Source organism: Rhinopithecus roxellana, chromosome 16 (genome assembly GCF_007565055.1).
Source record: "Rhinopithecus roxellana isolate Shanxi Qingling chromosome 16, ASM756505v1, whole genome shotgun sequence".
Taxonomy (NCBI): Eukaryota; Metazoa; Chordata; class Mammalia; order Primates; family Cercopithecidae; genus Rhinopithecus; species Rhinopithecus roxellana.
The window spans coordinates 13,556,914-13,583,571 of NC_044564.1; the positions used below are offsets into that span (position 1 = coordinate 13,556,914).

A 26,658-nucleotide genomic window follows, 5' to 3' on the forward strand; every position below is an offset into this window, starting at 1 on the left:
GAGTTTGGGGTTTTGTTGTTTGGTTTTACAAAAACAAGATCATTACTCATATAATGCTTTGGGACTTGCTTTTTACAACCAAATATGTTTATTCCTTTCTTTATTAGAATTTATAATGGGTGTCAGTTGAAAATTGTTGCAACAAGTAAATCTCAAACTGTCTTCATTCTTTTGAAAACATTTTTATTGTATTACAGCTTAATAACCAGTACTCAATAATGATGCATGTAGTCTATAACCGAGGAGTAAATATGAAACCTGAAATCTCAAAGCATTGATTAGGATTCGACTCAGCTGTGAATAACGAGAAATAACAGTGGCACAAACAATACACAAGTTTTACTTTACTTTCACATTTAAGAAATCTGACAGAGCCAGTCCAGGGCTGGCCTGGAGCTCCAGTGTCGGGGACCAAACTCTGTCTTTTTGTGCCACTATGGAATGATTCCATTTTTAAGGTTACCTCATAGTCTTAGGTAGTTGCAGGCACTCCAACCATTGCATCTAATTTCTTGCCAGCAGGTACAGAGATAATCATACCTGCTCCCTCCGAAGCATGATTGGCATGTTCCCTTTACCCTTTTATCCCATTGCTAAAACAGAAGCATGACTATACTTAACTGCAAGGGAAGCTGGAAAATATATCCAGGTAGGCTGGGTGCAATGGCTCATGCCTGTAATCCCAGCACTTTGGGAGGCCAAGGCAGGAGGATGACTTAAGACCAGGAGTTTGAGACCAACCTAGGCAACATAGCGAGAACCCCATCTCTACAAAGAAAAAAAAATGTACTAAAAATTGGAAATTGGAAGCTTTTATTACTGTGGACTAATAGGAAAATGGTTGTTTGGGGAATGAGAAATTAGATTTATTGTATATAACCCATGGGACAAAGCTGAGCCCCATTGTGTGGAAGTTACGTAAAGGGCTTAGCATAAAAAAAAAGTGTCCTAGCAATTGAAGCACACTGGCATGGGATAACTTGCTCAGATACTAGATTCCCTAGTACAGAAACCTTCGAGAACAGGCTGGACTACAATCTTTTTGGAAGGTTCTAGAAAGGATTTATGAATCAGATAAAGAGCATTGGATTATGTAGTTATGATTTCTTTCAAAATTAAGGTTTTATGATTTTAATGTAATTTCACATCATAACAGTTGCATCTCACAGTACAGGGAAAGACTCAAGCACAGCTTTCTACCCAGTTGTTTTTATGTTTTGTCATGATTTCAGGCTATGGCACGTTTGTACTGTACATGAAATGAGTCTGTCTCTTTTGCCTTTTTCCTGTGGTTTCTATTGGCATAGCCCCGTTTGATTTACTTCCTTTTATGATATATAATTTTAAACAGACTCCGCAAAGGAATAAATATCCTTATCTCAACTCCTGGACGCCTGGTGGATCATATAAAATCCACAAAGAACATTCATTTTAGTCGGCTGCGGTGGTTGGTGTTTGATGAAGCAGACAGGTGAGCCTCGTCCCAGGATGATGACAGGTAGAAGAGAAGGGCTGTTTCTGCTCTCCTTGTTGCAACTTCTGTGGCCCGTTAGACCACATTTGCTCTTCATATAGATGAAAATTTCTTTTTTTTGCAACCACAGAATCTTGGATTTGGGTTTTGAAAAGGACATCACAGTGATACTTAATGCTGTAAATGCTGAATGCCAGAAACGACAGAACGTCTTGCTATCAGCGACACTCACAGAAGGTGAGCTGAAAAGAAGTGATGGGTCCTTCTTTGTTCCTAATGAAGAGGAAGGACCTAGATTTAATCTGGGTTGTTTGCTGCAGTGATTCTCAACCTCAGGGAGGTGGGGGGCAGGGAGGGAGATGTCCTTAGAAGACTGCCTTTTCAAACTGTATGTTCAGCACTCCCAGCTTCGCTCTTCAAGTCATCCAAGACAGATATGTTCCCCAGCGCATGGGGAAAGGGAGAAAGGACAGGGATGAGGATGAGAAAAGACTGGCTGCCGTTGGCTTGGTGGTTTCATGAGGTTTTTTTGCACTTGCAACCCACAGAGAGCAGGGCCCTTGCACTGAAGATGATGACTTCTTATCTGAGTGCATTTTTGATGTAATCACTCTTCCTCCTATAGAGCTATTGAACTTAAAAAATATATCAATGAAGCTCTTCTCTGTTTTCCATCCATATGCAATAGAAATTCTTAGCTCTCTTTTATCAATGGGAACACGAAGGCTTGGAAAAGTTGCATCACTCTACCAGAATCACCCCACACAGTGAGTCATTGACCAGCAGTGCAGCTTTCACTTGTGTCTGGTTTCCTTGGTTTACTAGGCCACCTTGTAATGTGCATGTACCAGATGCCATGCATGTGACCCCTCACAGTTCCCCATGTTCTAAAATTTGAGGGATGATTCAAAATGAAAAAGGGATTCTGTGGTCAAGAAAGTTTGAGAAATGCCCCACATCCCTCCGTTGGGTATTCTCAGGGCACATTAATACAATAAAGGCCCTGAGAGGGCTGCTTAGAGCAAAGAAGCTTTTGTGAAACCTTTGAAATCCAAGGTTTACCATAACTTACTTGATCAAAGAACCCTTTTGGGAGGTGGGAGTGGGTGCAGTATCTGTTGCTGTCTTTTGGACGCTGTTCCGTAGGTGAGTGTTTATAGAACGTTGGTACAGATTGGTTATTAGGCTGTGGGAAGTTTTGGTAGATCTCCCCGCAACACACATGTTGGCACTAGGGCAGATCAGTGCTGGGACTTGGTGATACCCATGGGGTAACATACATAGTCCTAACATTCATGGGTGGGTGCTGTATAGGGGGTATGTTTTTGTGACCAGTTTCACGGTGTGTTTGTTGTCTGCTTTGCCCTTCTCACTTTTATCCAAGGTGTAACGCGGCTAGCTGATATCAGTTTGCATGATCCAGTCAGTATTTCCGTCCTGGACAAGAGCCATGACCAGTTGAACTCAAAGGACAAAGCGATCCGGGAGGTCTGTCCTCCACCAGCTGGCGACGAGCTGGACAGCTTTGCAATACCAGAGAGTCTCGAGCAGCACGTGACTGTGGTTCCCAGCAAACTGAGGCTTGTCTGCCTAGCGGCCTTCATCCTTCAGAAATGCAAGGTGGGACTGTGGGCTAGTGCCGACTTGATCCAGGGAAGAAAGGCCTGCTTTCTTGTGTTAAGCCATTGGTAGCAATGAGTTAAGACACCAAAAATCAGAGGTTTTCCAACTTATGTCTGCATTCCGGATGCAAACTTTGATGTACATCCTTTCAGTCAAGTTTTAGGATTATGGTAAAGAATCAGAGGTCAATGGTAGCCATGATGTTCAGCTTGAAATCTGTCCTCGATACCTTTCCTGGGACTGATATTAGGCACATCACAGGTGGCGGGAACAGCTGGATGTGAGGCAGACATAGGGGCTTGTGCTCATGTTTCTCCAAGAGTCCTGGCATTTGTGTATTTATTTACTGGACTTCTGTGATGACTCTGAGACGTGAGAAGATAGTAAGTGGAAGGGCTTCAGGGTGAAGATTTTCTGCATATGTAGGGTCTCAGCCAGGTAGTGTTGCTGTGGCAAGCCCTGGATGAGTAAGGGGAACGGAGCTCCCACACAGCTGTGCTCTGAAGTGTGTTTATTTTTGTCAGATAAGGGAAACCCGTTTGAAATGATAGCTGTGTCGTTTTCCTCTCCTGCATTCTTTGTAGAGTGCAGTATCACTGTTTTTGATTTTTAAAATAATTCAAAGATAGTCACCTTTATTTCCAAATGGGGGTCAGCATGACTGTATAGTTTAGAGAAATACTCATTTTGGCGTCACGTAATCTTAAAATATGTGGGTTTTTCCTCCCTTTGTATCAATGTAGTTTGAGAAAGACCAGAAGATGGTTATCTTTTTCTCAAGTTGCGAGCTGGTGGAGTTCCACTACAGCCTCTTCCTACAGACCCTGCTGAGCAGCTCAGGGGCGCCGGCATCAGGGCAGTTGCCATCTGCCTCCACGCGATTAAAATTCCTACGGCTGCATGGCAACATGGAGCAGGAGGTGAGCACTGATCTCCCTGTGCAGCGACAGCACCGTGGCCCCACGTGGAGATGGGGACGAACCTAAGTCCGGCAAACCTGTTCTTTAGGCTCAGCAATGGCTACGACCCTTGCACACTCCACTGGGCAAGTCAAGAATTAGACGAAAATGGGGGACCCACTGGAACTAGAGGGGATCACACTGCTGGATTGATGTGGGCAAGGAGAGTCTATTGTTCCCATTTGCTTTTGCTCCAGGAGCTGGTCTCTTCCACCCGAGAGAGCTCACAGGCCCCGATTTGGCCTGAATCTACCTCAACCAGCTGTTAAGGCAACAGAGTACCACTAAGTAGCTGGCACCAGGGAAGGGTTTTGCCTTTTTAGTACCCAGTGTGTAATTAGGGCTTGATGTCTTCAAATTAAGAGCATTAATGGAGCTAAATTGTGGATCCCATATGGTACTGCTGAGCACGGCTGCTGTCATTGTCAACAAGACACAGCGCTGCACTCAGAACGCTTTTGGTTGGGAGAGGGTACTGTGAACCAAAGGGGCTGCGGGTTCCCAATTCTTTCTCTGCACGGAGTAAGATTTCTGTTCACGAAGAAGAGTACAACATTTCCTCTCTTTTAGGGACTCAGCTGTGTGAGTCGCATTCCTCCACTCTTAACTAGGCCGTTTGGTAGGGAGTCGGGGTGGAGTACGGGAGTGAGATACGCTTACTGGAATTGGAAAAGAAAGGACGAGCAAGACTCAGAAGTAGGAGCCATTTTGCCCTAGAGGAGAGGGTACCAGGCAGCTTTGCAAATTAGAAAGTGGGAAAGAAAACTAGAAATCAGAATGAGATTTGACTTGAGCCAGCTTAAAAGATCATAACATTTTTAGAGCTAAAAGGGACACCAGAGGTTTGACACGATCCTAAACAAGTCCAACCTCTCTTTGCTTTTGCTCTTTTGTTTTAACACTGAAGTAAATAGAGGCCCAGAAAAGCGAACTTGCTCAAGGTCACTCAAGGACACAGGTTATTTGCCACAAGATTATATAGAAATCCCTGAACATTCCAGCCCTTGTGCATTAGGTAAGCTCTTGGCCTTTACCTTCGGATCCCTGATTCAATCAAACTTGCTGATTTTATTTTTTTAATACCATTAATGGTTTGGAGTTTTGTTTTTGTTTTAAGCTTCGTTTACTAATCCTGTGAGTCTGTTTTTACCAGAGGCGTTCTGCGGCATCGATCCAAGCGATTGGGGGAAGCTGGGTATGGACTCAGAATAGTCTAGGAATTCGCTATAATAGATCACACACAAGAGTCTATAGCTTCATTATACAGAGGCTGTTCATCTCACATTGTAACAGGGAAGTAGTCTAGTATGCTGTTTATAGCTGTGCCCTCTGGGGGCACACTGCTTGTAGTCCTGTCCTGGCTGTCATTTGCTGACTGTGTAATGTCAGGTAAATATTTAACCTCTCTGTGACTTAGTTTCCGTGTCTCTAAAGTGGGGATGATAATTGTACTTCCTTTAGGGTTGACTCAGTTAATGCAGACAGAGCTCTCCGTACAGGGCCTAGCGCACAGGAAGTGCTCAGTAAATGTTAAGCGCCTTTATTATTATTGTTTTTATCTGTCTTTCAGAAATAGTTCTGTTTTTATAGTTTAAAAGGTTTTTTTTTATAATTAAAATTGTGTTTTTGTAGTTTAAAAAGAAGAATGTCTGTATAGTATTTAGCCTTTGCAGTGGAAGACAGGAGGTTATAGTATCCCTGTGTTTTATTTTCTAAGTATTAGGGGTAAGTTTCTTGTTCCAGACTAGGCTAAAACTGTCCCACTTAAGTTTTCCTGACTTATTACCCTGGCCACTGTCCTACAAGACCTTAGCATGGTCTCCTTAGATGGTTGACATGATTCTAAATAAGTTTCTGAGCATTGGATAGGAGTTGCTATTTGCATGGTAGTTGTGATGAAAGTCCCAGAGTTTGGTAGGTTTTTTTTTTTCTTGCCCCAAATCTGAATGCATCATAACTAGTCTTTAAGGTGTTTCATAAGCTTTTATGAACTTTTTGATTTTTTCTGATTCTGATTCTACGATGCAGCCATTAAAAATGATCATTTATAAAGATCATGCAGCAGACTGGACAAATGGATCTGTCCTTTTGGGGGTCTGAGCACTGACTTAGGAACGTAGTTCCCGGGTTCAGATATCATTCCAGCCCTTTACGATGTGTGTGTGTCCTTTGGGCAAGTTCCTTAACCTGTCTGTGCCTCAGTTTTTTTCTTCTGGAAAATGGGGTGATGATAGTACCTACACATAGGGTTGTTGTGAGGATTAGCGAAGTTCAGATGTGTGAGGTGCTTAAGCCAGTGTCTGGTACATGGTGAGCACTCGATGAATGTTGGTTGTTTGTATGTCTTTATCCAGTGTACTCAGTGAGGTGTGCCCTGGGCTTCCAGCCATGGACAAAATCTACGCATATGAAAGCCCAGAAAGACATGCCACAGCACACAGTGACTGTGCCAAAGCAGCAGAGACTTTACTTTTTTCCAGATTTTGAGTAGTTTGGTTCTATTTCTTTGTATTTGCTGCTGACGGGTGAATGTGACCAACTCAAGTGCATAGAGCATCATGACTGAAGAGCGTTCAGAAGGTGCCGTTGCAGGCTCATACTGAAAGCATTCTAGGATGCTCACCTTTTGGTCCAGCAAGTCTGTTTCTAGGAATTTAAGAGAATAATTAAGAATCTACACAGTGACTTATTTACAGAGATGTTTGTCACAGCATTGATTGCAATATTAAAAAATCAGCAGGGCGTGGTGGCTCATGCCTGTAATTCTAGCACTTTGGGAGGCTGAGGCTGGTGAGTTGCTTGACCTCGAGTTCGCGACCAGCCTGGGCAGCATGGCAAAACCTCGTCTCTAACAGAAAATACAAAAATTAGCCAGGCGTCGTGGTGCATGCCTATAGTTCCAGCTACTCAGGAGGCCAAAGTGAGAGGATCACTTGAACCCGGAAGGTGGAGGTTTTAGTGAACTGAGATTGTGCAGTGAGTCTGGGTGACAAAATGAGACCCTGTCTCAAAAAAAAAAAAAAAAAAAAAATCGGAGACAAGCTTCATTGCATACAACATTGGTCAAATAAATAATGGCGCATCCATTTAGCTGAGTACTGTTTCACCACAACAGATGACCTGGTCTTTAGATACTTATGGGCATGAAGAGATGTTCATATTCTGTTGCTATCTAAGAGCATGTTAATAGTATAAATAGTAGGGTGCCATGTTTTTGGAAAGCTACACATTTGGTTATGTGATGCATAAAAGGGGAACTTGGAAAACATCAAGGTATCCCCAGTGGTAGTGATGGTTTGCCTTGAGTGGTATTTTATTTTCTTCCTTTAATGCAAATGTATTTTCTCTCCAATTAAAATACATAGTTTTATAAATATCTAATCTTTTTTTTTTTTTTTTTTTTTAGTAGAGACAGGGTTTCACCATGTTAGCCAGGATGGTCTCTATCTCCTGACCTCGTGATCCGCCCGTCTCGGCTTCCCAAAGTGCTGGGATTACAGGCTTGAGCCACTGCGCCCGGCGTGTGGTTTTTTTTTTTTTGAGACGGAGTCTCGCTCTGTGGCCCAGGCTGGAGTGCAGTGGTGCAATCTCGGCTCACTGCAAGCTCCGCCCCCTGGGTTCACACCATTCTCCTGCCTCAGCCTCCCGAGTAGCTGGGACTACAGGCGCCCACCACCGCGCCCGGCTAATTTTTTTTTTTGTAGTTTTAGTAGAGACGGGGTTTCACCATGTTAGCCAGGATGGTCTCGATCTCCTGACCTCCTGATCCGCCCGCCTCGGCCTCCCAAAGTGCTGGGATTACACGCTTGAGCCACCATGCCCGACCATATCTAATCTTTTTTAAAACTGCCTGTAGAGAAGGTTGGTTATTCTTTATTCCTTTCTCCTTGTAGGAGAATGTTTAGAATACATCGCACACTGGTTTGGAACCCTGCACGGAGGAACTTGCACATTCCTGTTCTTGTTTTTGGTCATTCCTGGAGAGTGTGCCTACCCTGGTACTGTCTCACAGAAATGTGCACCCTCAAAACCCCCGCTACTTCACCGTAGCCTCAAGCCTGGTCCTGTAAGTACAGGGTCCTCTTCGAAGATATAAAGAATCCACTTCTTCCTCTTTCCTGGCAAGCCTCTCTGTGCCTGAAAATAGCTCTAGCAGTAGGAGATGGAGAGAGCTAGGGAGATCTAAGCCTACCTTGCTGGAGTTTGTCTCTGAGTTGTAAAGCTCTATTTTTCCTTGTTTTTGTAGGAAAGAACAGCAGTGTTTCAGGAATTTTCACATTCCAGAAGAGGCGTCCTTCTTTGCACGGTACGTATTGTCCTGTCTTCCATGCGAAGGCTGATACATTTCTGTGATGGCTCTGCAATTTTTTGTCTCTTGACAGTTTGTCCTATAGTCAGTCCTGCAGAGCCCAGGAACACTAGGGGCCCCTTGGTGGGGCTGGCCTCTTTGCGCTTCTTTCTTGTTACCTGACAGGGCCACAGATAGCCAGCCACCACCGTGCAGAAGACTTGGCAATTTGCTCACTAATAGTGGCAGCTGTTGGTCTGAAAATGTGTGAATCTTAGAGATTTCTATCCACCCAAAACTTGTAAATTACAGCTATCGGGAGTAATTAGAGCTGAGAAAGTCTTTCCACAACAAAATGACTCTGCTTGCCTCTGCTCACCTTTTCTTAAAGGAAAATTGGTGCATTTGGGCCAATTTTATTTGCTGTTGTCTCTGACTACCATTTGCCCTGTGATTTCAGGGCCAGCTCCCTCAGCCTCAGGCTCTGCAGTCCTGGATAGCTGCCTCCTCCAGCACAACACTGACCTTTTAAACTCATGCCTCTTGTGCTCTTTCGAGATTAAAAACTCACACCTTCAGTGTTCTCCCCATCACCCGGGGATTCACTTTACTGTAGTTGTTGCTATCTCCGAAGATTAAAATGCCTTCTCTGTTCCATCTTGGATGATGTAACTTAATCCCCAGCTGGTTATTGGAGAAGTTCCTATATATACAGTAATGCAATTGTACTATAAATTTAGTCAATCCAGTGAACAAGTGCTGGGTAGAAACAAAGATACTAAGCTGTTTGAATGCCCATCTAGGCCACATTTGATGCAGTTACTTTTTAAGGAACTTGTATTCCATATTCACTATTAAAGGCAATGGAGACTTTTCTGTCTAAGTGTTGAGTTTCTGTATGAGTGCAGCATGGTTTCTTGTGTGTGTATATATGTGTGCTCACCTGCAAGAAGGGGCTTGTTGGTAACCTGCTTATCACAGTGTCAGTTGTCATGTGTGCGAGGCAAACAGTGGCTCTGCTGACACTCATTCAGGCCTGAGAGCTGTAACCATGGAATGCTTGCCTCTTGAGGGGATCTGTGTCTGACCAAGTCCTTCCCTTTATGAGGCCCATCCACGAGTCAGATGCTCAAGCTTGTTCTAAAGCCAGCTTTATGCATGGCCTACCTATAGTGAAGATAAATTCTAAATAATCTACTTAAAAGAAATTTGTTGGGCCAGGTGCGGTGATTCACGCCTACAAGCCCACCACTTTGGGAGGCCGAGGTGGGAGGATCGCTTGAGCCCAGGAGTTCATGACCAGCCTGAGCAACAATATAGCAAGACCCCGTCTCTACAAAAAAAATTAAGGACAAAAATTAGCCGGGCATGGTGGCACGTGCCTGTCGTTCCAGCTACTCAGGAGGCTGAGGCGGGAGGGTCACTTGAGCCTAGAAGGTCGAGGCTACAGTGAGCTGTGATTGCACCACTGCATTCCAGCCTGAGCAACAGAGTGAGACCTTGTCTCAAAAGAAAAAATTGTCAACAGTCCTTATTATATCTAACAATACTTTGGGGAACCTGACTCCCATTTGTCTCTTTTCACCCTACTCCCCCTTGTTCCCTACCCTTCAGCAAAACAGCCCCCTCTTTCAGTCCTCGAATGTATCATCTGGCTTTTTCTGGCCTTGGGGCCTTGGTTCATGCTGGTCCCTCTGCCTGGAACACTACCTGATATTGACTAAACCATCCTTAGGTCTCCCCTTAAATTTTATGTCTTCAGAGAAATGAAACTCAGGACCCCCCTGTTCTTCCCCATGAGGCCGTCCCAGTGCACCCTTCATTTCTTCACCGTAGCGCTCATCCCGCCTGGTCTAGGTACCTTCCCAGCCAGTCGTAAGCATCGTGAAGACAAGGACTGTGATTTGTTTGCATTTCTATCCCAGTGTCTAGCACAGAGCGGGCACGCAGTAGGTGCTTGGTTTTGTAGATGGAATTCGGGGCGATAGATGGGGCCCCGGAAACTCGATGTTGAGGGCTACCAGTGTGTGTGTTTTTCTAAAGACAGACATTAATAGACTTGCTCATTGGGAATGGGTTTTTCGTTCCTCTGGTGTTACCTGAGAAGTGAATGTTCTGGACTGTCAGAATAGAAAGCAGTAGGAACCTTTGGGGTGGAATTCAGGTTATGATAGGAACAGAATATTTTATCTTTGACCCATAACATGCTGGATTTATCCCTCGGAAATTGTTGAGTCTCCTAGTATGCAAACGCTTTATAGACATGGGTGAGCTATAAGCCTTAAAGAAAACTCCAGGTATCTGAAGTTCCGTTGTTTGTATTTTTAGTAGCTCTGCATGGAAGAAAAGATTATTCTTTCTGAAATAGTTAATACAATTCTTGGTGAGGTCGAAAGCATACGATCACTTTCCTTGTTCTGTCTATCTGATGATACCTGCAGGCACATGGTATCAGCTAGACAAAGAATGCCATTGTCTTGGCAAAGCACAGGACCTCCCAGCCCTCTGCACCCTGCCAGTCCCGGGTGCCACATGTAAAGAAAACTCCCTCGCCCACAGCCTGATTTCTCTAAAGCCCTCAGTCTTTGTTCATTTTCTAGTCCAGGTCACTCAGCTTGCTGATCTTCTGGGAGCCCTCTTTGCTGTGTAGTGGAGATGACTGGAGAAGAGCTGGGTGGGGTTCGTTTCTCTCGGTTGCTGGGCCAGAACAGGAGCACAGATTTCCAGTCATGGGAAGTCCTTCGCTTCCTCTTGGTGTTCCTGCCCCTTCTGCCATGCTTGTTTGCTCTAGCTGACGCTTCTGGCATATGAGAGCTTCGGGGCGAGTGGGATGCACACGCTTTACTAGATCATGCCTGGGTCGGGGGAGATGCTGCCACTCTGCGTCCTTTTAAGCAGCCTGTTGCTTGCCAGGCTATCTGAACGCTCTCCAGGAGCCTCCTTGGTGTTAATGAGGAACGAGGGCCACTTCAGGATGAGACAGATGGAGAACTGGCTTCTTTTGGTAAAGAGGAATCGTGTTGTTAATCGTTACGTGGGGATTTTCCCCCCTTTATACTGTGCCTTTTGCCATTTTAATTTATCATCCTGAGATCCTTTTAACAAGGCCAGAATGAATGTCTTTATGAAAATTTGGAAATAGCGATGTGCCCACACAAAAGTTCACAATTATGCTATTTCCTTTACTGTTACAAAGCCCCCCACCCCATTTTCCTTCCTGCTAGGAACAGTTAAGGGTGCATGTGTGTGTTTTATTTCATTTTAATTATAAACATCTCAAAAGCGGGGACCTTTTTAATGTCATGCAGCTCTCAAGCCCTGATACGTGGCTTTGTGTACTGTGGCTGTTGAGTAAAGGTGAGACTATGGTAAGGTGGAGTCTAGGCAAAGCATAGTTGGGGGCAAAAGAAATCAGTTTGTGAAAGACGAGGAATCCTCACACATTGACAATGTAATTTTGGGTCTTCTGGAAAACTAGATCTAAGAAAAAGCCAAGGTAAGTAGGAAGTAAGGATGAGCAGAAACGAGGCGTTGGAAGTTCAAAGCCCACTTTCCCGAGTGGCGTTAAGCAACCAAAGGGATCAGATATCAGACACTGGATTATGTGCAAAGTGTTATTTCCTCCTGCTGATAGTGAAGAGCTCACCCTAAGCCAGAGGAAAGGAACCTGGTTTCTAATACCATCATTATGCTGATGAGTTGATAAACAGAAGTACCACTCACTGGCCAGAAAATGGAGTTTCCGAGCCACCTGATTTTCAGGCTGGTACTAGGTTTTCTGTTGGTCTCCTGGTGGCTCTCCTTGGTTGTCCCTGGATGGAGTGCAGTCACCTTTTTCCCAGAAAGAAGATACCTGCAGTCCCTGCTGGGTGCCGACTGTCCCTCGGCGTCCTCCTTGGCTGTGCGGCGCATGCATTTCTTTTTCGGAAGATGCACCTAGATCACCTGTGCTGCTTTCCTCCACCTTCTCAGTATTTTTTTCCGCTTGAAGCATACTGTTCTGTCTGTGCAGTTCTTAATTTCCTCTCCTCCTGGGAAATTTCCACCGTGCCAGGAGGCTAGGAGACAAAGGAGATAAGGCTGTGAGAGTCACAGAATGTCAGTTCTGTGCCCCAAATAAATGTAGACTCTCATGCTTTTCTCTGGGGTATGCTTTTTAGGTAAAGTTTATCTTTTTCATTTTATTTTGTTTGTGTTAACGGAAAGATCATTTGGAGATTGTTTGCTGTTTACTCAGTTACGCTAACTCATGTTGCCAGTTTTTTGGCGGCTCCAGCCAAGATCTCTCGCCTCTGACAGCTTCTGCACTCTCTCCTTCCTCCTCTGATTACGCAGCCCAATCTGTCACCCGGACAACGGGGGCCTGGACCCTGCTGATGGCTTTCCACACACGGCAATAATGACTTTTGGCAGGCCGGGAAGGCGTCAGAGGCGAGTGTGCTGCGTCCCTTCTCAGAGAGACGGCAGGCCCCCTCTCCCTGTTAGTAAAAGCACTTTGTGAGGTTCTTGGGTAAATAAATGAGTCATTTTAATCCAACTGACAGGCTGGCACCTGAGCAAGCTGCCTTCCATCTGTACTCCTAGGTCTCATGGAGGCAGCCAATTGTCAGGCCCAGGGCCTTCAAGGCCTCACCGTTGAGTGTCTTTCAGAACTGACTTTAGCAATTCTTTTGCCCTAATTAGCTTAAAGGAATAAGATGAAGCTACATCTAAGTTCTAAGAGCAGACGGAACAGAATCCTCTGCCGAGTCTTGGTGGGTCATGATTTCCTTTTGATCTGATGTAGCTGGCTGACGGTGCTCCAGGGAAATGGAGCCTCTGCTGCTTCCCTGCGACCTCTCCCAGGGTGGGGCAGGGGCAGAGAATGAGATATGGTGGAGGAGGAGAGTACAGAGACATTGAAATCACTTCTCTGCCTAATTGCCATCATACCAGTTCTTACTTCACCAGGGTAAGTGAGATTTATAGAATCTCAAGAATACTGAGATTTGTAGGTCTCAAGATATTTGTCACATACATGGTCTCATTTGATCTTAGCAACAACCTCATGATGTACATAGCATGGTTCTCCCAGCCATTTTCTAGGTGGGGCAGCTGAGGCTCAGCTTGCTGAACTGACCCACGCGGATTGGACAGCCCCTAAGTGAGACTGGAGCAAGCAGTCCAGTTCTCTCTTCCTAGACCAGGACTTGCCTTTCTTTCTCCTTACTCACTGTGGTAGCCTAAAGAAACGACTGAGTTAAATCTGGGGGAGAGAAAACAAGGAGTATTGGGCAGTGGTTGGCTGTCAGTGAGGTTCCCCCAACACACGCATTAGTGGGAGACCAGAAGATTGTGTCTTAGCCTGTTGTCCAGAGCTAGGTCACCTAAGTAGGAAGTAGAACCTTGAAGACACAATGACAGTCTGCCGGCGTCCTTCATCACTCACTGTTGCAGTGTGTTTGGACTCACAGTGAGTTTCATAAACATCACACGTTATTTTAGAATCTTTAGAGTCTTAGTGTTTGCTGGTTGAATTTACTAAGCCAATGAGCGTTAAATTTTTTACAAGTCATGTCTGTGAAGCTCAAGCAGCCCGTGCCTACATGTATCTCCCACTGCAGGGCACTTAAAGAAAAGAAATCAGTTCTTCACAAGAGCTTTGCAGATGTAAGAACTCATCAGTGTTTCTAAAAACATAAACTGTAGTTGGTGTAGAAAGGGGCTCCCGCTCCCCTTTAGATAGAAAACATCCTAAATTGTGTTCTCAAAGGCATCAGCTCTGCAACATCAGCCTTCAGCTTCCAGAGCCTGTGGGAGCTGTCTGAAAACGCTTTGTGGGCGGTTGACACACTTTTAGTACATTTAACTTCTGCTTACACACTTACAAATGCAGCCTAGCCAGCATTCAAAGGAAACCCACAAATCTGAGGTACGAGTGAAGGCAGACAAATCCTGAGGTACCCTCAGTGGTCCTTCTGGGGGAGTGATGGTGGGGTGGTATCTCCCCCAAGTCCTGCCTCTGACCCTGGGGGAAGCAGGAGTGTGTTTCTTTTTTTTTTTTTTGAGACGGAGTTTTGCTCTTGTTGCCCAGGGTGGAGTGCAATGGTGCGATATTGGCTCATTGCACCCTCCACCTCCTGGGTTCAAGCAATTCTCCTGCCTCTGCCTCTGCCTCTGCCTCTGCCTCTGCCTCTGCCTCTGAAGTAGCTAGGATTACAGGCATGCACCACCATGCCTGGCTAATTTTGTATTTTTTTGTAGAGATGGAGTTTCACAATGTTGGTCACGCTGGTCTCGAACTCCTGACCTCAGGTGATTCACCTGCCTCAGCCTCCCAAAGTGCTGGTGCTGGGATTATAGGTGTGAGCCACTGTGCCCACCGGGAGTGTGTTTCTTGTAGTACTTCACGTAGTATTGTTTTTCAAAAAAGCTATGTACAGGCCGGGCACGGTGGCTCACACCTGTAATCCCAGCACTATGGGAGGCTGAGGCGGGCGGATCACGAGGTTGGGAGATTGAGACCACTGCACTCCAGCCTGGGCAACAGAGTGAGACTCTGTCTCAAAAAAAAGAAAAAAAAGCTATGTACGTATGCATCCTTTGTGATACTTAACAGTGGTGAGGGGTGGGCTGTTTTTACAGAAGTATCCCAGAGCTGTGAAATGGAAGGAAGGAATGGTAGACTTAGAGAGGCATCAAGGTAACAGTACAGACAAGGGTCATCAATAAATGCTAAAAGCCTTGGGTGAAAGGTTTTAGGAAACAGGACCATGTTATTCGCATGGTCTCAAAGTGTCACTCCCGAGTTACTCATTACAAAGGAGAAAGTCACCTTCGCAACAGAGGGACCCATACAGGACAGACTGCCCCAGTGTGTTTCCCGACATGGAACCGTGGGAAGCACATACCACCCTGAGGTTGTTTCTGCCAGAAAGCCTAACCAGCACCTTACCATGAGGAAGCAGTTAGACAAATCCAGTTGTCTGATGTCCTCAGGAACATTTTGATGTTCTTAAAAAATGACAGACATCAAAAAACTAAGTCAATCAAAGGCAGGGGTATGGTTCCAAACAGAGGAAGTCTACAGGGACAGCGGAGTGCGTGATCTACCATCTGATCCTAGTTTAGGAAAGAAAAACAACTGTAAAAGGCATATTAAGGTGTGGTGGCTCATGCCTGTAATCCCAACGCTTTGGAAGGCTGGGATGGGAGGATCGCTTAAGCCCAGGAGTTTAAGACCAGCCTGAGCAAAAAGAATCTAGATTAGCCGGGTGTGGTGGAACTTGCCGGTAGTTGTGCAGCTACTCAGGAGGTTGAGGCCAGAGCGTCACTTGAACCCAGGAGGTTGAGCCTGCAATGAGCAGTGGTTGTGCCACTGTACTCCAGCCTGGGCAGCAGAATGAGACCCCATCTTTAAAAAAAAAAAAAAAAAAGGAGACATCTTAGGTACAGTTGGAGAAATCTGAATATGGACTGTTGATTAGAAAATGCTATTCAGTGTTAAATTTCTGAGGTGTGATAATAGTGTTGTGGTTATGTAGATCAGTGTCCTTTTACTTAGGAGGTATGTGTTAAAGTATTTAGGGTTAAAATGTCATGATGTTTGCAACCTACTTTCAGATGGTTCAGAAAAATGTGCTTGCATATGTGTATGTGTGTGGGGGCATGAGTAGATAGATAGAACACAGATGGGCCAAAGACAGGCGGTGGCAGAATCTAGATGAAGGAGTTACATCTGTATCTCCTTAATCTAGGTTGTACTAGTCTTTTAACTTTTCTGTAGGTTTAAATTTTTCTAAATAAAAATTGTAGGGGAAATGATAAGAATTCATTGTTACAAGAAAGCCAAACACAGAGAGAAAAGTAAAAATCCCCCTAGATCCTTCCATCCAGAGATAACCACAGTTGGTGGTTTTGTGAGCTTCCATCAAGGCATTGGTTCTCCATCTGCCTATTTAATGTTTTTTGGGTGTTGTTACCCCTCCTTTATTTTTCTTTAACTTTTTTCTTGAGGAAACCAGATCGTTTGTCTTTTAGAATACCCTACGTTCAGGATTTGGCTAATTGTGTCCTCATGCTGTTCAACATGTTCCTCTTTCCCATACTTCCTGTAAACTAGTAGTTGGATCTAGAGACTTGATTAGATTTAGGTTCTAGGTTTCAGGTTTTATTTTGTTTGGTGAGAATATGGCACAAGTGATACTCTGTATTTCCTATAGTGACAGCTGTTTATCTTTTTAAATTATGCCAAGACACTTCCACGGTGTAAGTCAAAAGTATCAAGGTTCATTAAAGAAAGTGTAGCTTCCAACCAGGCTCGGTGGCTCATGCCTGTAATCTCAGCACTTTGGGAGGCCGAGGCGGGTGGATCGCAAGGTCAGGAGATCGGGACCATCCTGGCTAACATGGTGAAACCCCGTCTCTACTAAAAATACAAAAAATTTGCCGGGTGTGATGGCGGGCGCCTGTAGTCTCAGCTTTTAGGGAGGCTGAGGCAGGAGAATGGCGTGAACCTGGGAGGCAGAGCTTGCAGTGAGCCGAGACTGCATCACTGCACTCCAGCCTGGGCGACACAGCGAGACTCCATCTCAAAAAAAAAAGAAAAAAGAAAAAGTGTAGCTTCCATCTTTATCTTGTCCTTCCTCTTTTCTTCCTCCCCTGGCGGTAAAGATTTTTTTGAGCTTTGGGAGTTCTTCCCAGCATTATTTCCTACTGAAATATGAGCAAATATGTTTGTATTTTCCCAACTTCTTACACAAGCATACTAGACACTCTCAAAATATATTCTAGAGTCTCCATATCCATATATAGAAATCTTTGTTTTTTTTTTTTATAGCTGTATATACTCTGTTACATGAGATATTGCTGTATTTTATCGAACTTGTCTTCTGCGGGTCAACAGTTTTTTTCTAGATCTACAATCATATATGGTGCTGAAATGAATGGCCTCATGCCCATATCATTTTGTATTTTTGTCAGTGTATCTTTTTTTGGATGGACTTCTAGAAGTGATACTGCCCTGGGTCAAGAGCGAATGCACATGTAATTTTGCTAGATACTACCAAATTCCCTGCCATAGGGATTCCCACCAGCAGCATATGAGGGACAGAGGATCATTTTTGATGGTGGCATGTGGTATAATATAATATGGCCTTGAAAAAGCAAAGCAGACCTGGATTTGAGGATTATTTCCACTCCCCAGCTGTGTGTCCCCAAACAACTATTTAATCTCTCTTAACTTTGGTTTTCTCATCTGTCAGATGGGGGTAATAGTTGTTTTGAGGATTAGTCAAGGCAACGCAGGTAAAGATCTCAACGCAGTGTGTGGTGGATAGTAAGTGTCCAGTAAATGTTGACTGGGACACTCTCATTACGACTGTTATTCTTGAAGAATGAATCCTGAGTGCAAATGTTAGCTGAAGTCAGGGAAATGCCCACTTTCCAGTCTGCTGGAATGGTAAGAGCCTAGAGAGAGGAGAGAATTTTTGCTCTTTCCGTGGTGACTAGTTGAAAAGATCCATAAAATTAAAAAATAAATCTCCATTGCTTTCATAGTTTTTCATCTCTCTAGCTAAGTCTTTGAAGTGATCATGGGTTTGGCCTGTATTCTAATCTAGCCATCAGAAGAGACGGAGGACTGCTGGATCCTTGCTGCTCTCTGAGGCCAGAAAGCAAAATCCTCAGTAACTACTTTGCACTTCACTCCCACAGCAAATGCCTCGAGGGGAGATGTTCGAGAACACACCTCAAGGCCAGCTTGTTATTCGGCGTTGCTCATGGTTGTGGCCAGGGGATGATGATCCGTGAATGTGTTCATCATCAAGTGGTTTTTCACATAAAATGTGTGTTCAGAGTTCTTTACATTACGCAACTGGTCATTACTGTTTAAGTTCCTAGGCTAACCTGTCGATTCTTTTAGCAAAGGGTGTTGTGACGCCCTCATCAATGGATTCTGTAGAATTTGGCCGGAAATCAGAATTTTTAACCACAAGAGGACTGCAGTGGGTCCCCGAGTCCCCTGAAGTTGTATGCAGGACTCTGTGTGTGTGTGTGTGTGTGTGTGTGTGTGTACTGGGCATACACGTGTATGCCCAAATGTGTGTGCACTGTGGGCGGGTGAACTCTCAGAGTTTGTGTTAAATTATCAGACATATCCAGGACCCCAGAAAGATTCAGAAACTCAGTGTTAAACCATATTCTTTTCTTTTTAAAGGATGTTGCAGCTCGGGGCTTAGATCTCCCTCAAGTCACGTGGATTGTTCAGGTAATTTTTTAGTAGTTAAGGTGTAAGCTTGAGGCAGGAATATATGATCATGAGTAGATGCATTGGCTTTAAGTAGAATAATTATTATTATCCTCTTGGGTGTTGCCCTGGTAACCAGGCAGCAAACCAGCCTTATCTGTACAATTCCCCTGACGTCTTTCCTTAACCCAGCCCACCTCACCACTGCAGCAAAACAGCCAGAATGTGCGTTCATGAGAGGGAGGTGGCAGGCTCTCCTGCTTCTAGACTAATTCATGTCGCAAACCAAAATTTCAACAATCTGAAAACAACAGGAATTACCTCGGCCCCTGGGAGGCCTCATTGTGTCCGGAAGGAAATGGCTCAGCTGTCCTGAGAGCCGTGTCCACGTACATTGACCTGCAGGGAGCAATTAAGTTCCTGACAGCATCTTACACATACCTCTAGCCTTAGATGCTTTGCCAGAGGGTACAGGTGCTAGCACTAGAGTCTGGTGGTTTTAGTTTTGTTTTTTCTTTTCGTTAGTCTACAGAATGGTATTTTTAAGCCCTTCTGTGTGGGGGCTGGGGGACACGTGCCCTGTTGACGTGAGTCATGGTTTATTCACATTTTAGTGGGATTGCATGCCTGTCACTGGCCAGGATGTCAGATCTGCTCCCTGCAGATGATCACTTTAGAACTGGAGGCATTGTGTCTTCTTTCCTGCTGGCCACAGAGTGAACTGAAGATAAGGCAATGATGGATAAGGCAATGACGATTTTAATGTACGGGAGGCCAGACATACAGAATTGATCATTTAGAGCTTATATTGTGAATATTGATTCATTTCATGTGCTTAGCCTCCCATACATTATATTCATCTTGGCCCTCATCTTTTTCATTTGTGTAGCATCAAAGTTGGAAAAAAAAGGAAGAATGAGTGGATGGTCAATTAGCTTTAATGATGACAAAGTTATTGCCAAAGAAAACATAAAATACTGTGCATTATCCATCATAATGAGTGCTAGAGTCTGCTCTTTTCTCTGAGTTGGCAGTGCTCTCCATGCAAGCAGAAGCATGTCCTACCTGCAGGGAACCTGCCCCTCACCTGCTCACATTCTGTAGAATGGCCTTCATTCTAAAGGACTGAATGGGGCTGCTGCAGGCTGGTGGGGACCAGCTCCTGGGGCCTGCTCCTGGTGGCCTGGCAGCAGAGGTAGACTCTGCCCACAGAGCAGGGAGCCCCTTCGTCCTTATGCCCTCCAGTCTCCTCTGGACACCTCACCCTATGGCCTTGTCTTCCAAGGAAGTAGGCCAAGGTCATGTGATCATCCTGGAGAAATGTACCCCCACCTGCCTACATTTTCACCTCATCCAGTCACCACAGTGAAAAGATGCAAATCAGAAAATGAAGAGACCTGTGGAGAAGTAAAATTAAAAAGGAGATACTGGGATGAGAAGACGTCTCGTTTATCGGAAACGTGGCCACGGTTCACATTTGCGTGTCAGAGCCTTGTTATCTCCAATGAAGCCAGGAGTTTCAGGGTTGAGTGACTTCTCCTTATGATTGTGTTAGGGTAACCATAGCACCAGGATTTAATTCTTGGGATACCTGGAGGCAGGTGAGGGGTATTGCACTTCCAATTAATGGCAGTCCCTTGATCTATGAATGCCTTCATTTTTGTTACCCTTTTTAGTACAACGCTCCATCTTCACCTGCAGAATACATCCACCGGATTGGAAGAACCGCCCGGATTGGCTGCCATGGGAGCAGCTTGCTCATTTTGGCTCCTTCGGAGGCAGAATATGTCAACTCGTTGGCTTCTCACAAAATCAAGTGAGTCAGAAACCTGAATGGGGTTTCGGCTGATCTCACCTAATTAACTTTCGGTCGCCTTTTACAGTGGATGGGCCTTGTAAGCTGATGAAGAGCCATTAACCCTTGTGATCCCTAAATGAGTCCCAGAATAGCCAGTGGCAAAAACTAAAACCCTTAATATCCTCAGCACATGACAGTTTTCATTGCATTGCCAGACTAAGTCATAGGATGATCTGTTGTACTTGGTTTTCTTTTAGAGAGCTGTGTTTTGTTTCTCCTGCTATAAAGATAAGTATGCACCGTCTTCCCAGCTTCTGAAAGGCCTTTTGTTCACAACTTTTATTTCTTGCAATTAAAATTTGTATCTTCAAAGTTGATTTGTCTTTTAAAGAAATAATGCTTTTTACTTACCACACAATTTCCTTCCCCCAGGAAGATAAACCCAGGGGAAATGATTTTGAGGCTGTTGAAATCCATACTACACTCACAGCCAGGACGTTCAGCCGCCATCCTGTGTGTCACAGTTCAGCACCTCATACCCCTGCTTTAGTAAAGCCCTGGATTCCAGACCTGGCGTGCCATGAGCACACAGCTCAGCTCTGCTGTAAATGAGATAGTCTTATTTCCTTTTCCTTGCCCAGCCCTGTGTTTTATGTAAAACATCAAATAAAACTGCAACACCGTTTTCTCCCCTAAAGTACACTGCTAGAACAAAGCACTGCATTCTTCATTGGAATGGAAACATCCTAGCAGGCAGCCTGGAGGCCTGTTAGGGGTGCGGCCCACTCAGTTGCAGGAGCTGTGTGTGGCTGTCCCCACCATACCTGCCCCATCTCCCACCAGCAGAACTCCACCTCTCATGCTAGTAAGGCTTTTCAAAACTCTTTCAAGGTTGTTAGTGTGAACACTTATGGACTGAGGCTCATTCAGAAAATGTGTCGTGTGTCCTCCAGTATTGAGGGAGGAAGGAAACTACTCCTGGTTGTAATGTCAGGGGGGCCAAAATATAGTTTGGGTTTTCCTTTCTTCAATGTATTCCTTATCTTAACACAGTCTGTCAGTTGATGAAAGAGTAGTTTTTATTTGTTAAGGAAGATGTGCATATTATATCTTGTTGGTGAAAGAAATCTCATACAGATCAGTCACTTTTCACCCAGCACCGCTTCTCCGGCTGAGTTCTGAGCTCCCTCAGCTGGAGGCTGGCTGGCCTCTCTTTGCGGCCCTTTCAGCATCGAGGCTGACACCCACCAGGCGAGTGTACCAGGAACCCTGGGGAAGGTGAAATGCAAGCCCGCTGGCGCAGCTGGTTTCCTTTTCCTCCCTGACCCTGTTCTCACAGGCTGGGAGCCCGTCACAATGCTGCTGGTGGCTGCGTTTCTCTGTCATAGGAATTTGTGTACCTGCAGAAAGCATCTTCAGAATTTTGTGTTGTGGCCCCACAATAGAAAATGTAGTCACCACACCGTAACAGCCTGTCAGTCGCTCCACACTTCTTTTCCTCTTCCTTCCATTCTAGAGCTGCAAATTCCATTCTCCCGTTCCTTGCTGGCTGCAGCTCTCTGGATGTTCCCCCACGCTCGTTCACTTTCACATGACCTCTTCCTAAGAAAAATGAGTGACAGCACTTACAGAGTCCAATGATAATTGTCTAATGCTAGAGTTAACAGCAGACGTGCCTCTCTCTGTTCTCTTTATTTGTCTCTAATAACACGTTCAAGTAGATTGCTATGAAGGGCTCACATATAAAGCTAAAATTGAGAAGGGAAAACAGTGATTAGCAGAGGCACGAAGTATTAGGGAGTCAGGTATATTTTAAAGACATAACAAATACCATCATCTGCTGTGATGATCTTGTCTGGAAAAAATAGTGTGACCGCATTTACATGACTCCCTTTTTAATCCCACGTTAGAAGGAAGACAACTCAGTGATAACGCCACCTCTTCCGAAAGGAGGAAGTGTAGGTCTTTTGGGGAGGGACTCTGCAGGGTGGTGGAAGAGCATTTGCGTGAGGAGGGAGGGTCCTTGCGTGAGCCTCACTTCACTGGTGTCTGCCCTGAAAACTCACCTGTGAGGGGCCTGGGCCTGGACTGCTGCCTGCCTCGTGGGCGTGCTATAATAAACTTAAACAGACATCAGAATCTGGGTTATTACGTTGCAATCATGCATTGCTCTTCCCAATTTCTGTTTGAGGAAAGGCTCTACATTGGCTATATCTATACATGAACTATTTCTTTGACTTAATGAAAAAAAAAACCCTATTAACCAGTTGCAAAGTGTGCAGTGGGAAGAAGCAGACTTGAACATTTTTAGAACCCAAAAGGTCCACCCCTAAATATTTTTTGAGGAGGAGGAAGCATGTGCATGTTTCGTGCCTGAGAACATGAGAGCCAGGCAGAGGGGCGCTGGGAGGGCTGAGGCATCACAGGGCAGATTGGAGAAGGCAGGCCGAGGCTCTCGGCAGCAAGGGCCAGCACGACAAATGGCCACCCGCCTTCCTAGACCGAGCGCTGCGGTGCTCGCCCTGGCAGTTGAATGGAGCACACAGGGCAAGAGACAGGTTCCTGGGCCATTGCCACCTCTGTCTAGATGCTCAGAACTTTGCTTCTGCATTCTTTTGACTTCTCTGTATTTGTCAACTTCTTAACTTTTTTCTGCCTCCCCTTTAAATGTGTTTCTAATGAAAATCATCATTGGTTTATTAAAATGTAAATGCTTCATCAAAACGTGTGTTTCTTAGATCAGGCATAAGACAGTTCCCTGAATTTATTTATTTATCCATCTCGTTTCATACTAAGGTGGGGTGATTCAGATCTGTTGATGGACCCATAAATAATCATAGTAGATTTGCTTTGTTCCTCAGAAGCAGCAATTTCTTAGGAAGAGGAAGAAGTCCCTTTGAAACTGTAAATCACTCCAGTTCCCTCTCAGCTCCCGTGTGCTTGGGGTGTGTGATCCCCCGACATCGCCATGTGGACACGCAGCATATGAGCCGCACTCCGGCTGGAATATCAGCACATGCATTTGAGAACACTGCCTTTCTGTGGCTATTTAGCTTTTTATATTCCTGACTGCAAGTGGCATGATTCTTTTTTCTTTCTGCTTCAAGATTTGACTCCAAGTTGTTGCGTTTCTTTTACTTTTGTGTTTTTCCTCTTTTTTTCTCAAGAAAAAAGTGATGAATAGAAGCAAATCAGATAGACCAAGAAAAAGATGGGACTGGGCTATGTTTTCACCTTTCTTCAGGGTTCCAGGCACAAATGAGAGGGGAGTTCAATAGCCATGCATTCCTGTCTCCTATGAAAAGTAGATTTCCCATGAAGTCAGGGCACTCTCCCTCCGACTCCTGCCCTTTCAGAGCATGCTCTGCCTCCTCTGGTTGACTCTTGCTGCTGTAAAAAGGCTTCACTCACCCATAGGGCTGTGAGTTGGCAGCAGAGAGAGGATGCTGAGGGGTGAGGACTGGGGGTGTGCAGGGAGATGACACATTTCAGGTAAATCGCTGTCAGAGACGTGACATTTTCATTCATAGCCTTGTCAGAGTAACCTTTGGGTGAAAGGGGGAGAATTGTCTTCTCCCACCTAAGAGGTTGCCATTCATGTTTTAATTTGCTGTTACATTTTCAAAAAAAAAAAGAACATACAACAAAATCATTTGTCTTTTTATGATCTGTTTCCCCCCTAGAACTCCTCCTTCTCTTTCTGTTTCTCTTTCTCCCTGGGAAGTATCTTATCAGCAGCTCACGTTTCCTCCTTCATCTCTGACACACAAGTCTCTCTCTGCTCCCTACATTCGAATGCTGTGGCCTTGCAGTCAATTGGATGAAGCGGAGGCTTTCCAGACTCCACCGCTAGGCAGGTCTGACTGTTTTGTTCTGGCTCCTGGTGGTTTCTGTTCCTGAGTGAAACCCGAGTTCTTGTCTCAGTGCTTGGCACATGGCTCTGGGTTTATCAGAGATCCTTTGGTCTTCACCCCTCAGTAATTAAGAGACAAGGGTAGTGAAGCTCCTTCAGGGTAGAAGAAGAAAGGGCAGTGCTGCTGTGGACAGGGCTTTGTGCCCTCGTTACCCTCACAGGGGTGTTTACCCCACAGTGGAGGATGTTGGCCACCCTTCTCTTTCCTTTTTTTTTTTTTTTTTTTCCCTCTTCAGTATAAACTAAAGAGATCAAAATGCTTTCTATTTCATCATCAGCTGCTGAAGGCAAGGGAGTTGATCAGTTGAGTGGGCACACTTGTTTGTTATTCAAAATTTATTAAGAAATAATGGGCCGGGCGCTGTGGCTCAAGCCTGTAATCCCAGCACTTTGGGAGGCCGAGACGGGCGGATCACGAGGTCAGGAGATCGAGACCATCCTGGTTAACATGGCGAAACCCCGTCTCTACTAAAAAATACAAAAAACTAGCCGGGTGAGGTGGCGGGCGCCTGTAGTCCCAGCTACTCGGGAGGCTGAGGCAGGAGAATGGCATAAACCCGGGAGGCAGAGCTTGCAGTGAGCTGAGATCCGGCCACAGACTCCAGGCCGGGCAACAGAGCGAGACTCCATCTCAAAAAAAAAAAAAAAAAAAGAAAGAAAGAATGACACAATCTCTATTAAGGAAATTCTAAATGTAGCCTCTTTTAAATTCATCAGGGAGGAAAGAAATTGTCAGGAATATCATCCTGTCCCTTTAATATCATAGAGGTCCCCTTCTCCATTCCTAAGGGTTTAGGAAAATATTTCCTTTCCTGGGAAGGTGTCACTTCTACTTCATGTCTAATTAGCTCAAGAATAGGCCAGTTTTGTGCATCAAGGTCTTGGATGTTTCTGAAAGAGCAAAAGGTTTACCTTGCTATGCCCTTCCTTTTACAGCGTTTCTGAGATTAAGATGGAAGATATTTTGTGTGTTCTGACGAGAGATGATTGTTTTAAAGGGAAACGATGGGGAGCCCAGGTGAGTTTTGTTATTTATTGTGCTTGCTGCCAACAGACATGACTCACTTGGTTTGGGGTAGTAGACGCTTTGCGTATAGGTTACTTCCTCTGTCAAGCAAAACATTTATTTTAAGAACCGTGGACGTTAGATTAGGCCAAATCTTGTTTTTTTTTTGTTGTTTTTGTTTTGTTTTGTTTTTTCTCGTCTTTGCTTCTGGATGCGTTTGCCACTCTCATCTAGTGAGTGGGCTACGGTCCATTCTGGAAGCCTGCCAGACAGCAGCAGGCTCCCCAGAAAGGAGGTCCAGGCCAGAATGAGTCTGGAGGCAGCTCCACACGCTCAGCCCCAGTGGTCCCTGTCCAGATTCTCAGCAAGGACGGCTGCTTAGACCTGCCTATCCCAGACAGCGTGGAAGAAGTAGGTATCTCTGTGTCTCCTTTCAGACACACTTAGTTCATCCATTTTTTAATGTGTGTGTGCTATCCACAGAGGAAGAGTAAAGTTGAGATCATTAAGAAGAAAAATTTTTATTATCCATGCAGTTCCATATGGAGATTCTGAGCAGGTGCAGACAGCCCTGGACACCCTTTCCTGCTCCTTCTCTTAAGGCTGCACCTGACTAAACCATTATTCCCTCACCCAACCCCACACCCTTACTCAGTATTCCCGTGTGTGGGTGCAGTGTTGCTATATGTAATTTTGTGTGTGAGATATTAATCACTTGAATATTTTACGTTTGTTTTTGTGTGCCTGAGGATGGACCAGAAAATCAGGGCCAGATAGATCAAGCTTAAGAGTTTCTATCATGCTTTAGCATGTGCCTGTATTTGGATCATTATTCTCCCTGAGCAGGGAGGGACCCTGTTTCACTGACCCTGACTTAAGTTCCCTTGTTTTAGAGAGCATCTAAGGAAATGTATGTAATACCAGGAGAGGAAATAGCCATAGCCTCTATTAGCAAAGTGTGTATTCCCAACCTAGCACAACCTAGCACCGTGCTACACTCTTTACATACATGGTCCCATTTAATCTAGCAATCTGAGAAGGTAGTGATGGCCCCAATTTACAGATGAGGAAACTGAGACTTAGAGAGGTGAAGGAATTTTCACAGGGGCACACCAATATGCTTTAGTCATTCTGGGATTTGAAGTCTTAACTTCAAAGCACATATATTTAACTGTATACATATATTTATTAGTATTAACTAAACCAAGATAATTGAACTGAATCATTTTTTGAATGAGGAAATGTTAGTCATTTTTAGAGGTGACAGTTGATCAACAGTTAGTACCACAGCAAAGATCCCTGTGAACAATAAAAGCTATTAAAGCCTCCATTGGTCATCAGGTTACTTGAAGCAAGTCAGTATTTCATAGAA

General features: G+C 44.8%; 1 protein-coding gene across 1 annotated transcript in view; it reads left to right on the plus strand.

The window, feature by feature from the left end:
* Positions 1-26,658, plus strand: part of DDX31 (DEAD-box helicase 31) — a 79,274-nt gene that overhangs the window by 20,687 nt on the left and 31,929 nt on the right. Inside the window, 8 exon segments of the mRNA XM_010372826.2 lie at positions 1,352-1,471; positions 1,605-1,711; positions 2,859-3,094; positions 3,841-4,017; positions 8,303-8,362; positions 18,540-18,590; positions 20,246-20,385; positions 25,217-25,298. Coding sequence (XP_010371128.1) covers positions 1,352-1,471; positions 1,605-1,711; positions 2,859-3,094; positions 3,841-4,017; positions 8,303-8,362; positions 18,540-18,590; positions 20,246-20,385; positions 25,217-25,298 — 973 coding nt within the window.